Source organism: Ipomoea triloba, chromosome 10 (assembly GCF_003576645.1).
Source record: "Ipomoea triloba cultivar NCNSP0323 chromosome 10, ASM357664v1".
NCBI classification, from domain to species: domain Eukaryota; kingdom Viridiplantae; phylum Streptophyta; class Magnoliopsida; order Solanales; family Convolvulaceae; genus Ipomoea; species Ipomoea triloba.
In genome coordinates, this window is record NC_044925.1 from 27,989,439 (window position 1) to 28,004,782 (window position 15,344).

The 15,344-nt window shown below is 36.7% G+C and overlaps 3 protein-coding genes across 3 annotated transcripts; all 3 read left to right on the plus strand.

Annotated features, from left to right (window-relative positions):
* Positions 1 to 1,586: 1,586 nt before the first annotated feature.
* LOC116032228 (vacuolar-sorting receptor 3-like) lies at positions 1,587 to 5,921 on the plus strand. Its single transcript, XM_031274713.1, has 12 exons — positions 1,587 to 2,045; positions 2,627 to 3,319; positions 3,398 to 3,486; positions 3,564 to 3,633; positions 3,706 to 3,789; positions 3,863 to 3,939; positions 4,026 to 4,107; positions 4,193 to 4,275; positions 4,373 to 4,436; positions 4,545 to 4,673; positions 4,770 to 4,879; positions 5,415 to 5,921. The coding sequence occupies exons 1-12, from the start codon at positions 1,736 to 1,738 to the stop codon at positions 5,511 to 5,513; spliced, it is 1,890 nt and encodes a 629-aa protein (XP_031130573.1). The 5' UTR covers positions 1,587 to 1,735; the 3' UTR covers positions 5,514 to 5,921.
* A 773-nt stretch (positions 5,922 to 6,694) lies between these two features.
* LOC116032780 (mitotic checkpoint protein BUB3.1) lies at positions 6,695 to 10,213 on the plus strand. The gene is made up of 9 exons (XM_031275495.1): positions 6,695 to 6,939; positions 7,094 to 7,224; positions 7,586 to 7,665; positions 8,010 to 8,276; positions 8,716 to 8,791; positions 9,163 to 9,243; positions 9,405 to 9,483; positions 9,568 to 9,668; positions 9,762 to 10,213. The coding sequence occupies exons 1-9, from the start codon at positions 6,823 to 6,825 to the stop codon at positions 9,847 to 9,849; spliced, it is 1,020 nt and encodes a 339-aa protein (XP_031131355.1). The 5' UTR covers positions 6,695 to 6,822; the 3' UTR covers positions 9,850 to 10,213.
* A 3,645-nt stretch (positions 10,214 to 13,858) lies between these two features.
* On the plus strand, positions 13,859 to 15,029 carry LOC116031830 (zinc finger protein ZAT6-like). Its single transcript, XM_031274141.1, has one exon. The coding sequence runs from the start codon at positions 13,965 to 13,967 to the stop codon at positions 14,814 to 14,816; it is 852 nt and encodes a 283-aa protein (XP_031130001.1). The 5' UTR covers positions 13,859 to 13,964; the 3' UTR covers positions 14,817 to 15,029.
* Positions 15,030 to 15,344: the final 315 nt, after the last annotated feature.

Below are 15,344 nucleotides of genomic sequence, written 5' to 3' on the forward strand. Positions count from 1 at the left end.
TGTGGATAGGCTAACCTTCGTCACTGACAAGGACTGTAGATTTCCCTGGTCGGATAAATATTAGCTATCATTCCCAGTCTTTACTCATTAACATGATGCGTTTGCGTTGATGAAGAAAATAGTAAGTCATAGTCTACGTTACATGAAAACTTTTTAAGGATTAGTAAATTGTTATATTTATGTATATTATAAGAAATATTTTAAAAACAAATACGCACTTATATCTTTTGTTAACTTTGTACTTTTTTCATACGTTTCGTATTTTGCGTTTCTTGTTTTCGTGTAACCTACTTATTATTTATTTATTTTAATAAAGAAAACATATGGCGAGAGATTTTACACTTTAAGAATATGTTTTTCATTGTTCTATGGGGACGTTTCATGAACCTTGACTATAAAGATATTATAATATCTTGAGTCTTTATGCTAATTTCATTATTTAAGAGATACAATAAGATCTCTTATTTTCCGGACTATTATATAATGGTGTATGCGAGCTAAAGTATATAATTAAGATAGCTCAAGCTAAGTTGGTCAGTGTAGCTCTGCGAGCTATTACACATGTGACATGTCGTTTTTAATAAAATTCTTTGAAGACAATCCCAACCAAGTATTACAAGGAAATAGTTACTTTCTCAACATACTGAAACACAAAGAGTCCCAACCAAGTATCATAAGGAAATAGCTACTTTCTCAACCTACCGAAGCACAAAGAGCCCCAACCAAGTATCACAAGGAAATAACTACTTTCTCAACTTACTGAAGCACAAAGAGTCCCAACCAAGTATCACAAGGAAATAGCTACTTTCTCAACCTACTTAAGCACAAAGAGTCCCAACCAAGTATCACAAGGAAATAGCTAGTTTCTCAACCTACTGAAGCACAAAGAGTCCTAACCAAGTATCACAAGGAAATAGCTACTTTCTCAACCTACTGAAATACAAAGAATCAACAGTTGAAGCACAAAGAGTCAACAGTTGCCTCCACTCATCCATGTGGGAGTGTAAATCGGGACACTGGGTACCACTAGACCACAAGGTCTTTGGCAACGCATAATTATGTTAAAAAATGTCATTGTAAAGTTCTTGAACTCATTCTTAATAGCCAAATTAAACATCACATTTGGGTTTTCAAAAAAAAAAAAAAAAAAACCATCACATTTGGATTTTAATTTATGGGGAAAAAAATCCTATGATTTTTCTAACCTATAAATTTGTTGTTTAAAGCTCTAATATGATTTTACTAGAGTTAATATCATATGGGGTCCTTTTGAGAGGACTACATGTGTTTAAAATTTAATAGTTGAAGAATCATAAATAATTAATTTAGATTGATAACTTCAAATTAAAGGATTACAAAGGGTAGCACTATAAAAATCAAATAATCACGAGTGATCAATTTAAAAGTTTAAAATTAAAAGTGACAAAATCATTATACACCCATGGTATTAAGTCGATTTTACTATATATAAGTGAGACAAAGAAAAGAGAAAATTACCGCTCACATCCATTTCGAGAAAATTACTAGATAGTACTGTGCAAGAGGTAAATCCGTTTCTCATTTATTCACACTTCACAGAGACTGCTACAAATCCGTAACAAGGGACAGGCTAATCCTGTCACAGTAAGGAAGGAGCCCAGAGGAAGAAACTTCAATTCGTCTTCTTTACACCTCCAAAGCTCCTGTCTTTCTGCTCACATCTCTCCTTCCTTCCTTCTCTTGGAAATCAGTGGAAATGGGAGGTTCTGAAAAACCCAAAGCCCCAATCTTGCTAGGGTTGCTACTGTTGACTCTGCTGGAATCGGCGGCGGGGAGGTTCGTGGTGGAGAAGAACAACTTGAAGGTCTTCTCGCCTGATTCCATCAAAGGAACTTACGATTCTGCTCTTGGGAACTTCGGGATTCCTCAGTATGGCGGCAGCATGACTGGGACTGTGGTCTACCCTAAGGATAATCGAAAGGGGTGTAAGGGCTTTGATGGGTTTGGGATTTCTTTCAGTTCCAAGGCCGGTTCTTTGCCCACCTTTGTTATCGTCGATCGGGGAGGTGAGCGAGTTTGAATTTTTGCTGTCTTTGTTTTGTCTGATTCTATGTAATTTAGTTTAGTAATTGAGTTCTCTCCTGTTCTATTTGTCAATTATTTGTGATTTTTAAAATTGATTTAGTTTTTATTTTAGTTAATTTTTGATGAGACATGAGGTTGATACTTGATACTTGATAGCCTTGTTTTTATCAGTTTGTCACTTTGCTGTTTATGGAGGAGTTGTCTGGCCTAACCTTGTTGTGTATAGGATTCTTATGAATCTTTGCTGTACTGAAGAGTTTTATTTTGAGACTTATGGCAATATTGGATACTCAGGAGTTTCCACTCTTAGTTCTTCCCAAACTTCTGCTTTTAGTTATTAAGAGGGAAGAGAGAACTTTGACTAATATGGCATGAAAACAATTATGATTGTGAATATTTAATGTTTAACTGTTTAAGTGAAAGCAGGCTGCAGCCTGAGCACATATGGAAAACAATAATAGGGAAGTATAAATGGGTTTACTGGTTTCGAGAATTGCAGATTTGCAGTAATGTGTTTTGAATTTTGGAATCCCGGGGCTGACAGTACAGCTTCTTTTTACAGAGTGCCATTTTGCGTTGAAGGCCTGGAATGCTCAGAATGCTGGTGCTTCAGCGATCTTAGTTGCGGATGATGTTGAGGAAAGGTTGATAACCATGGACTCTCCTGAAGAGACTGGTTCGTCTTCGAATTACGTGGAGAACATAACGATTCCGTCTGCTCTTATTGAGAAAAGTTTCGGGGAGAAGTTGAAGAAGGCAGTCAAGGATGGGGAAATGGTTCATGTAAATCTTGATTGGAGAGAAGCTGTCCCTCACCCCGATGATAGGGTGGAATATGAGCTATGGACTAACAGCAATGACGAGTGTGGGTATAAGTGTGACATGCTGATGAGGTTTGTGAAGGATTTTAAAGGTGCTGCCCAGATCCTCGAGAAAGGTGGCTACACCGAATTCACACCTCATTATATAACTTGGTATTGTCCTCAGGCATTTACAGTAAGCAGACAATGCAAGTCACAATGCATTAATCACGGGAGATATTGTGCTCCTGATCCTGAACAGGATTTTAGCTCAGGTTATGATGGGAAGGATGTTGTTATTGAAAATTTAAGGCAACTTTGTGTCTTTAAAGTTGCCAAAGAGACCAAAAAGCCATGGATTTGGTGGGATTATGTGACTGATTTCCAAATCCGCTGCCCCATGAAAGAAAAGAAATATAACAAGGAATGCGCTGATGGTGTCATCAACTCTTTAGGTAAATTATTTTTTCTTTTTGTTACAATGGTATCTATCCCCAAAGGGTCAACTGATGCCAATGTTGCTTATCTTGCAGGTCTTGATCTGAAAAAGATTGAGAACTGTATGGGAGACCCCAATGCTGATGCTGATAATTCAATTTTGAAAGAAGAGCAAGATGCTCAAGTAAGTTTGATTAACTCTCCTAATCGTTTCGATGTCATCTATTCTTTCAATCGTTTTGACAAGTGGAACTTCTATAGATTGGTAAAGGATCACGAGGTGATGTTACCATATTGCCCACCCTTGTTGTCAACAATAGGCAGTACCGAGGTTAGTTTTGCTGCTTATACATCCACTTTTAGTGTGTCCATACATTTTCCTCTTAAATACTTCTTCTTGCAGGGAAGTTGGCAAAAAGTGCTGTATTAAAGGCAATTTGTGCTGGTTTTGAGGAAACTACCGAGCCTGCAGTTTGCCTTAATGGAGGTATGTTCACATCTGAGCTTAAAGATAAATGTCCCGATTACTTGAATTTAGATGGTCTATTTTCTCACAACAGAGATGGAGACAAATGAGTGCTTAGACCACAATGGTGGCTGCTGGGAAGACAAAGTTGCCAACATTACAGCCTGCAAGGTTCTTGCATTAACTTTAGCGTATTCTATTCTTGTCTACATTTTATTTTGTATTACTGATACCATTCTGTATATATACATATTCAGGATACTTTCCGTGGAAGAGTGTGCGAGTGCCCCTTGGTTGATGGTGTGCAGTTTAAGGGAGATGGTTACAAGTCTTGCAAGCGTAAGTATCCGGGCTTTGTTTATTTATTTACTTGTTAACATGTCATTATCATGCTTTTTCCCTCATTACGAGTTCATATCTGCAGCAAGTGGACCGGGCCGATGCCAACTCAATAATGGAGGTTGCTGGCATGAAACTCGAAATGGACATACTTACTCTGCGTGTGTGGTTAGTACTTAGTAGACATTAACTCCATACATTCATTTTTCTTAATCCTTCTGCTGGCAAATTCATACAGATTTTAACTCGTAGTTTGTTTCAACAGCCTACTGAAGAGGGAAAGTGCACTTGCCCTCCGGGATTCAAAGGCGATGGTAAGAGTTGTGAAGGTAAGATGGGTTTTCGCTTTCAACTTCACCAGTCCTGTTTTGTGTCCGGAAGTCATTTATGCCTTTATGGATTTCTTTCATCTTTATATCTCTTTTTGTGATTACTAGATATCGATGAATGCAAAGACAAGACCGCCTGCCAGTGCCCTGAATGCAGCTGCAAGAATACCTGGGGTAGTTATGACTGCACTTGCAGTAATGACCTGTTGTATATCAGAGATCACGATACCTGCATAAGTGAGTGAAAACTTTTAATTTTTTTTTTTCTATTTGTATATTTCCTAGGAGTTCGTATGCTGAGATGATGCCTTTTGTCTCGATTCACAATTGCAGGTAAGATGGCTACCGAAGTCAAATCTGCGTGGGCTGCCGTGTGGGTCATTTTGATAGGATTGGGCGTGGTTGCTGGTGGGGCATATCTCGTATACAAATATAGGTTGCGGGTAAGTTTTAATTTCCACAGTTATGTAATGCACCATTTACGTTAGTCTATTAGCCATGATTGCGGGATGATGGGATGACCCTAATTCACAAAAAGCTGTTTACTAGCCATGGAGATGAAACTTGACATAATTTGCATAGACATGTTAGTACCATTTTGTTCTCCTTTAGCACCCGACTGTTGGAAAATAGATGCCTGAGCATGTAAACACGACAGAAACACAGTTATCTACCTCGTTATTGCGGCAAATTATACCATAGACCAGAGTCTACCTTGCATTGTTTGTATCTGTAATTAATACATTCTATACCTGCAGTTGACAATTTCTGTACCTGTAGCTACCATATTATGTGTCAGCAATTATCAAGTTATTTGTTTACATGTACTGAAACGGTTAACTGTAGGTACAAAATATGTTAACTGCATACTAGGCCTCTAACCAGCTCACATGCACACCGCCAATGAAACTCATTTCATTTTATTAGTCGTGCCTGTGGTTTGTCACTGTAATGATTCGTGCATTCTTCTATTCTCAGTCATACATGGATACGGAGATCAGGGCCATAATGGCGCAGTACATGCCGCTCGACAACCAGAGTGAAATTCCAAATCACGTCAGTGATAGCCGGGCTTGAGAGACGTTCAGAAAAGTTCCCTAATATCACACAACCGCGAGCCCTGCTGGAAAAGGAAATGCCCGATCATCATTACTCCGTATTCTTTTCATATTTTCGGATAATGAGGGAATTACATACAGTCACATACTTGTCTCCGACAGACAGTAAATTATTTTTAGTAGTCAAATATGGACACAATAATGGTGGAACTAGTAATCTTGTTGTCATGTAACGGGACGAATTAGGGAGTTTAGTCAAGGAACAAAAATGGTGTTTAGTTCATGCATGCAGATTGCAGCCATGTAAATGTTCTCTTGGATGAATGTTCCTTAATGTAAGGGGAGTTGTAATGCTACTTAATTTGTACCCATACATTTTAGCAGTTGAAATGATGATAGCTAGTCTTCCGGTGTTGTGCTATGAGAATTGATGACACCTTTTTAGAATTATTGTTTCTTTAGTCACCAACAATCTAAAGTTGTAAAAGTAGTGCTTTCATTTTTTTAAATTTTCAGCTCAGGTGAGTTGGAAACCTGAAAAGTGATTTTTTAAAATTATTTTTTGAATTTTCAGTGTTTAGTTAGAGGAAAAAATGAAAGTTATTTTTCGTTTGCAGTAGCGGAGTAGTCAATCACTCCCGCCGCCACTATCACCACTACCACTACCACCATTGCATATTTTAAATATTTAAAATTATAAATAATTGCGCTTCTTTTCTAAAAAACGAACCAAACACACCAAGATAATTTTGTAGAACGCAATCAAACACACACGGGAAAGGTCATTTTTCAAAAAACATTTTTTCAAAAATCATTTTCCTACTTTTCAAACACATCATAAGAATATAAAAATAGAGTCATTTTTTTTTTTTGAAATGACAAAAAAACTTGAAATCACTGTCCAAATGTGCGTACTGGGTAAGCCCAGTTACTGTGCAATTGTTTACGTACTGAATAGTAAATAGAAAAGGTAAATGATACTAAAAATACATTGTGCAACAAATTTGACCAAAAAACTTTAGTAAAAATTAAATTCGTGACTTTCAAATATAAAAATTATTCAACCCATTTGGTAACCGTTTGGGCCAAATATAATAAAATTTGATCGAATCTTTTAAAAAAGAAAATTGAACAAAATTTTGGCTGGATTGAGTAGAATCTAAGTTTAAATTTAAATTTAAATTTTGTGGATATAGTAACCTCACTCACTTGATTGGACTTCCAACTTTTGATTTCAAACTCCCTTCCCCCCAATTTCTCTCCTTCAATCACTGCTCTCACTTTGATCGGAAAACCATCGCTTAACTGAGCGAAAAACCGACAGCATCATGACGGCGGTGACACTCTCAGCCGGACGGGAGCTATCGAATCCTCCGACGGACGGAATATCCAACCTCCGCTTCTCCAACCACAGCGATCACCTCCTCGTGTCTTCCTGGGATAAGGTGAGTCTATTTTTTATAATGTTCACCATATCCTCAGCTCGTTTCCTCTTACGATTAGTGATACTTTGCTTGATTTTGTGTTTGAAGTCTTTAGATCTTACTTCTGATGCGAGCCGTTTCGTTTTTCTTTCCTGTTGTTTTAAATTTTGGTTAGACCGTAAGACTGTACGATGCAAGCGCCAATGTGTTGAGAGGAGAATTCCTGCACGGCGGTGCTGTGCTCGACTGTTGCTTCCACGACGATTCTTCGGGCTTCAGTGCTAGCATTGATAATACTGTTAGAAGGTACTTAATATAATTATTTGGCCTCTCAATCTACTATAGTGGAGCTTCATTTGATCCTTGTTACTGAGATTAGACTAGGATTTTAGTGGTGTTAGTACTGTGGACTGACTGCTCTTTGTGAATCCTCCGTCGTGAATTTAGGTGGCAAACAACATTAAAGTAAAATCTTAAACATGTCAGTTGAAAAGCTCCTCATTCTCAAAGATGAGCGCTATGTGCTCTATGAGGATTTGAGCAACTCACAATCATATCTTTGTTCATTGTATCATACTTTGGTGTTTCTAACTTGCATTTACTTTAGTTTTATGTGTTCTTGTATCTAATGTCTCTCTTATGGGAAATCTCTCTCTTGGTGTTCCAGGCTTGTGTTCAATTATGGAAGGGATGATATTTTGGGAAGGCATGATGCACCTGTTCGCTGTGTTGAGTACTCATATACTGGTTAGTTTAGCCTGTAGATAGCCAAGGCATTTATACCATTTGTTATCAATATAGCTTTCATGATCCTTCATAACATAAGATGTGTTCAAGAAAACAAAAGGCTGTTTCTATTATCTATACATCTACAGATCTTGAAAATGTTATAGTGAAAAGAAACTAGGATGATAAAAGAAAATGTGAAACAAAACTAAAGATTTCACTCTCAAATTATTAATTATGTATTTATTGTGCCTTTATAAATCTTAAAGTTCTATTTCAAGTTGCTACTCAACATTGCTCAATTATTTTATATTCAGTCTTCCAATTTGGCTTAGACAAGATACATTAATGTTTTTATTAAATAGGACAAGTGATCACTGGTAGTTGGGATAAAACCTTGAAATGCTGGGATCCTAGAGGAGCAAGCGGACAAGAGCATACTCTTGTTGGGACCTATGCACAACCAGAGAGGGTTTATTCATTGTCTCTAGTTGGGAACCGTTTAGTTGTAGCAACTGCTGGAAGGCATGTAAATGTCTATGATTTGCGGAACATGTCTCAACCTGAACAGCGGAGGGAGTCTTCACTGAAATACCAGACAAGATGTGTGCGCTGTTATCCTAATGGAACTGGTACACTACCAAACCTTCATCCTCTATATCTTCTAAGGTGTACAATTCCTTGGTGTGTTCCTGACCTAATTTAGTTCACTGGTGCACACTGTTTTTCTGCTATGCAAGAATCACTTTCAAATGATAATTAATGTTCAGTTCAGGGATGGCTTATAGTTGTACAAAGCTCCTTATAGCATGAATTATTCCTAGAATCCAGAGAACATATTTCTTTCAATCATTGCTCAACTAACACATTACTGCCTTGCTTGGTTTTGAAAATGCAACATAGTCCAATGACTTGACAGTTGAGAGGTATATAGCATAGCTGTTGCTTATCCCTAAGCCTGTTTTTAGAGTTGTCATTTGTTACAGAACTTGATAATTCTACCTAGCTTTAAGTTGCTGAGTTCTCTGTTTTTAGTGCATTTTCTGTATATAATTAAAAGTGTAATTGCAGGGTATGCTCTTAGTTCAGTCGAAGGCCGTGTTGCAATGGAATTTTTTGATCTCTCTGATTCTGGTCAATCCAAGAAGTATGTGCATCTTTAACTTAAGATATGCAAATAGGAGTTTACAATAGGATTGATTAAGTGTGAAGGTTATAAGGATTTTTTCCATTAGGATTGTTAAGTTAACTGCATAAATCAATTTATTTCCACCCTGTTACAAAACAAAATAAATCAAGTGAAACTAACATTAGCTTCAACATTTGAAGCCAGCCTTTTAGATGAATCTAGTGTAGTATATGCTCTTTCCGTATCCCAAGATATCATATCTCCCAACTGATTCAAGATCATACTTGTGAAGTTGTGATTATGAAGTTGAAAATATGATATGGAGTTTGCACTCGTGGGGCTTCAATCTAGAGTAGAATGATTTTACATACTAGAATTTTAATGTGCAGATATGCATTCAAATGCCATCGAAAATCTGAAGCTGGAAGGGATATAGTTTACCCAGTAAATGCCATTGCATATCATCCTATGTAAGTGAACAATTTATGCAATTTGAGTTGAACTATTGCATAGTTTTAAGAACACAAGACCAGTCCACTAATTTGCAATTTGATTCCCATTGAATCATATTTTTGTGGATACTTCCAATATTTACCACTGATCTGATCTTCCACTCAAATTTAAAATGCAGCTATGGCACTTTTGCCACTGGGGGGTGTGATGGTTTTGTTAATGTGTGGGATGGAAACAACAAAAAGAGGTTATATCAGGTAATTACATCAAGTTGGGTTTTAAAAATTTCATGTATAACTTTTGCTTATCTTGCTGATTTTCATTATTAAACCAACCTGCAGTACTCAAAATACCCTTCGAGCATTGCAGCCTTGTCATTCAGCAGAGATGGCAGACTGTTGGCGGTAGCATCTAGCTATACGTTTGAAGAGGGACAAAAACCGTAAGTACAACTAAGTAGAACAATATTATGTCTAGCAAGTAGGAACACAGCCAGACATGTAGCATACCATTAACTCTTTATTTGTTGTTGCAGCCACGAACCAGATACCATATTTTTGCGCAGTGTGAATGAAGTTGAAGTGAAGCCAAAGCCTAAGGTGCTACCTAATCCCACTATGTAAGAATTCAAGCGCCTTTTGTTCAACATTTCATTGCATATGGTATATGCTTGTCATAAATTGAAAAATCTGTTTAAAATTGTAAAGACCGACTGTTTAAACGTAGCTTCTCTGTGATTTGAACACTCCCGGACCAAACATATTTTAGTTGCTGAAATTCATAAGTTTGGCCGTTCAGCTCTGGGTTTGCTGAACTATCACATCTGCTGTCTTTTGGGTAGTCATATGCACTTCACCTAACAAATTCATGTATGCAAAGTGGTAGGGATTGTGTCTGGTCAGATCATTTGTTTGGCATTTGCTTCCTATGATCTTGTCCCTTAAACTTTAGGCCCAATTGTATAATTTAGGCAATTTCTATAGTGCACAACGGCACCTGATTCATTTTCATCACATATAATTATATTTGTTTTTTGGTTTATATAAGATATTGTTGACACTTATTTTTATGGTATTCAATACAACCATGCATAATATATTTGATAAAAAAAATATTGACATTAATTAATACTTTTTTTAGTGCTACTGACACTATTACAGAGTAGTATGTCAATATTGTCTCCATTGATGCTTAATCCCATGACCTCCCATTTGGGAGAGTCACCATATGCAACTTGACCACAATGTTATTAACACATTAATTAGTACCTTAAAAAATTATATAAATTAATCGTTATGTTAAATTACTTGACAACCAATATCTACTTCTCCCTACCTGTATTAGTGGACCAGATGGATCGTGCAACGCAATAGTGTACGAAGTACTAGTAAAACTAATTAATGACTTGTCATTAAGGACTCCGTCACAGACTAGCATTTCTTGTAAATCCTCTTTTTGGGTTGTATATGCCTTGATTCCTTTTTGTGTCTTCATGCTATAATTATCCTTCAGTTCACTTTTTTTTTTTTTTTTAAATAACTTATTTCATATTTCATTTGCTATATTTATAATTCTATTACTAAAATCCTAAATTCATTCAACTTTTTAAGTTTGTTGTATATTTTATTATCTTGTTTGCTATGTTGTCAAACTTGTCACTATAATCATTAATAGGTGAAAATTATTGAGAATTTTTTTGTATTTATTAAAAGTGATTATGAGGATATCTTCAAGTCTATAATTTTTTTCTTCTACATTATCAATCTAACAAAAGTAGAAATAAAAAAAAAAAATATCGGAAAGTAGTGTATAGTTAACCGTCACTTTTTTGTTTCTTATGTGACTCGCTAGAATGATCTGCTCATACCACATTTAAAAAAAAAAAATTCTTATAAAAAGTTTTATAAACAAGATGCAGAGTATTTGTACACACTAGACTTTATCTCTCTTTTCTCTTCATGAATTTTCTACTCATATAAAAAAGTTTCTTTTCTTTTTCCCCTTCATTAGAGATGCCTAACAATGAACCAAAGTTTCCCTTTGCTGGCGAGAGCCAAAAGGGCACGTGGATAGAGTTGGGTGCCGGCTGCTCAACTCAAAGTGATATAAGTCTGTCGAGTTGGAGGCTTTTGGAGACATGTTATCTTTTTAGTTGTTAGACGGCTCTGCCTTGCTTCAGTCTGCCCTTACTTGTCCCTAACATTCAGGAACCATCCAAATCACAATTTTAACCGCCACGTGTCGCCTTTATTCTTCGCCGCTCCTTGAATAATCACGTAGCCACGTGTCGACACCGCAGCGCACACCGTGTTGCGTGCCGCACCTTAGACGATTTCCCACTTAGCTACTACTGCACTCCTCCTCACTCCTCACTCCATCCTTAAGATATGCACATTATCTAAAAATATGGGCTATATGTTATTCTTACGCAGTAATTTTTACTATTAAATATTAGTATATAGTTCTACTTATATACTCCCTCGGTTCTAGTATTTTTTATTTTTATTTTTATTTTTGTCTTGTTCAATTAGTAAAACTTGACTGCAATAATTTTTAATTCAACTTTTCATAATGTTAAATATAGTATTAGTATATAAAATTTATATATTTAGAAATTAGATTAAAAACATTATTAAGCAAAAAATTAAATTAGATAATTTAAAAATACTAAAAAAAGAGTAAAGAATAAATAGTTGTTTTAATCAATGAATAGTAAATATGACATACAAAGTATAAAGAATATACGGTTATAGGGTAGAGAATATGTCTAATCCCTTGACTCCCTCCTTAATGCCTATTTTCGTCTTAGCCCTTTGGGTTCGAGAGAAATATTTTTATCATCTTTGCATCAACGGGAATTACCATAGGGTAGGGATTTCCCCATCCTTACAAAAGTATTACTAACGATCAAAGAATTCTTGTCTTCTATGTCAATATATTATATGTACGTAATGTAAATTTATATATCTTTAAAACTTTCAAAAACTAACTAAATTTAAAACAATTAAAGAGTTTAAACTCATATATATTGTGGTGAGAAGGGTGTTCTTCATCGTTATTAGGGTAGAGAATTGAATTATTTGTTAAATTTAAAACAAATAATATTTTTATTTTGTATAACGTATTTCTTTTCGAAGGAACCTAAATATTTATTATTTTGTATTTGATTAATAGATGCTCATTAATTTTATTACAATGATTAAAGATATTAAATGCCAAATTTGACTTTTACACCGTAATTATATTATTACAGCAGTTTTAATGCATTTATGATATACACTCATAATATTACACTACCCCATGAAATTTACCATCTTTATCCATTTTCCCCATTGAATCAGTCCCCTTTCCACACTCCAATTTCACTAATCCAAGTACAATCCCACTTGCCCCAGCTGTATCTGATTAGCAGCTCGTAGTGGGCGACTGCAACATTTTTTACGTGTGTTACGGCTGCCAATACGCAATCAACAGCAGCCGAGTGAGACCCCAATGACGTATGCGTTCACGTAATAAATAGTGTTATAGCTCTTGAAAATTACTCGTGAATTGGAAAGGCCAAAATGAAAAAAACTTGTGTTGACCAGTGGAACAGGTCAAAATCAAAATGAAAAAGAAGAAGAAGAAGAAGCTTGACCAGTCATCAGTCATCACATAACTTTTATCTCCACCTTAGGCTTTACCACCACTTCCACCTTTCCCACTCTCCTTGACCAACTCATCACCACGACGTGTTAGCTCCTACTCTCTCTCTTCCCTCTCCCTCACATCACCTCCTTTTTTAAATTCATTTTATTTACTTCGTTAAATTAAAATTTACTGGTCTAGTAAACTAATTGTTAATGTAATTGTAAAGTCAAATGATCAATTTGATTTGAACAGAATTCAAACTACTTTCAAAATAGTGCAACTATTAATACACTCCGTTTTAATTTATAATTTAATAGTTTATACGGTAATAATATCTAATCATAATGAGTCATGTTGTACTGTCATTTATTTTAATTTTAGAAAAAAATCTACCAATCTAGTGCATATCTTACCAAGTATAGTAACAAAAAAATGGTGGGGCAGCGGTCGCATTTCCGTGAATAGAAAGATAATTAATTTCATACAAAAAATAACAACGCTAAATTTTTATGGTAAATTAATAAATACCATATCAGAGTGATTTGATTTGGGATAGTTGTATTTAATATATAGAGTGTGAGGTGGTATGATGCTTGTAAAATTTTTATATTTATAATATAATAAATAAATGTATATATATATATATATATATATATATATATATATATATATATATATATATATATATATATATTTATTTATTTATTTATTTGAAGTGAGCGTGCACTTTTTGTGCTTTCAATTGCATAAATTTTGTTAATTTAAAGTATAATTTTTTTAAAAGAACAGTAGTTTTGTGCTATTTTTTACTATCAATAAAAGTGGTGATTATTTTGTGTAGTAAAACTAATAATATTAAGTAATCACCTATTCGTAATCCTAATTGATGATGGGCAACACCTCCACCGCCATTACTTAACGCAACTTCCAAACCCCCTCTCACCCGCCTTATTCGCTATATAAAGCACTCTTTCTTCACTCTCTCACTCAAACTACTTGTCTGTTGCTTTACTCATTCAGTTACTTCTCCCTCTCTCTCTCTCTCTCCCTATCTCTCTATAACTACTTTCGCAATCCTCTTTTTCCCTTCAATTCGTGTGCTTTGAATATGGCTTTGGAGGCTATGAAATCTGCGGCCGTTGTCACGCCGCCGCTCCCGCCGGTGCCCGGCGTCGAGGTTGATGATGTTAATGGATTCAAGAAGAAGCGGACTAAGAGGCCTCGTGGCGATGAAACCCCCGCGCCGCCGACTGAGGAGGAGAGGTATTTGGCTTTGTGTTTGATCATGCTGGCCCGCGGCGAGGACCCGAGCCGTCACCGTGACGCGCCGCCGGAGGCGAAGGTTGTGATTAAGGAGAAGGAAACGCTGCTGCTGCCGCCGCCGCCGCAGGCGGCGGCGGCGGAAGCGCCTCACGAGCAATTGTATAAGTGCAGCGTTTGTAATAAGTGTTTTCATTCTTATCAAGCACTTGGTGGGCATAAGGCGAGCCACCGGAAACTGAATTCCGCCACCGCTTCTGACGACAACAACAATCCCTCGCCGTCGAATTCCGCCGCCGGAGGCGGCGGCGCGTCTCACTCCTCCGTCCTCAATCCGACCGGTAGGGCTCACGAGTGCAACATCTGCCACAAATCCTTCCCCACCGGGCAAGCCCTAGGCGGGCACAAGCGGCGCCACTATGAAGGCAACCTCGGCGGCTCCGCCGCCAATCGCGACGGTGGTTCTGCTCCCAGCGGAAGCGCGGTCACCTCCTCTGAAGGCGGTGTGTCAAGCCACGCGCCGCGTCCCTTTGACCTGAACCTCCTCCCCTCCACCGAACTACAACTCGGGCTGAGCGTTGACTGCTCCGTAAAAAGTCAACGCCCCGGTGATCAAGAAGTGGAAAGCCCCATGCCCGCCAAGAAACCGCGTCTATCCTTCCCCTTCGACTGGGATCTCCGACCAAACAGCAATTCTTGAAAAAAGAAAAACAAAAATCAATTCTTTTTAGCCTCCCAGAAATCCCAATGATTGATTGATCTCATATACTTACTTTCAATATTAATTAGCAGCACCCTTTTATGTACAAGGAGTTAATTACTCATATAGTCATATTGATTCTTAACTCTCTGATCTCTCTTTGTTAATCATTCATTAATTCAATTGATATTGAAATACTATTCCTTTTTATTATATTCCCATTTATTTATTTATTTATATATGTGGTGGAAAATGGAAATTAAACTGAAGAGTGCATGAAATTGCACGACCTAGTGCTCCTTTGTGGTTGGGTTGTCCATGTGGTTTGTGCCCGGTTTCCACGTTGTATTCATTATTATGATTAGCACAATTATTAGTTGGCACTTCCTTTTCTAGTATTCTCCGAGTGCTTATACTTTATATTTTATTTGATTATTTCAGAGTTCACGCAACAAAAGTTTGAAAATTCTCACTTGTTTCAGTTTAATTTGCATTTTGCTTTCCTAGGATTCCTATCTTGGGTGGTGT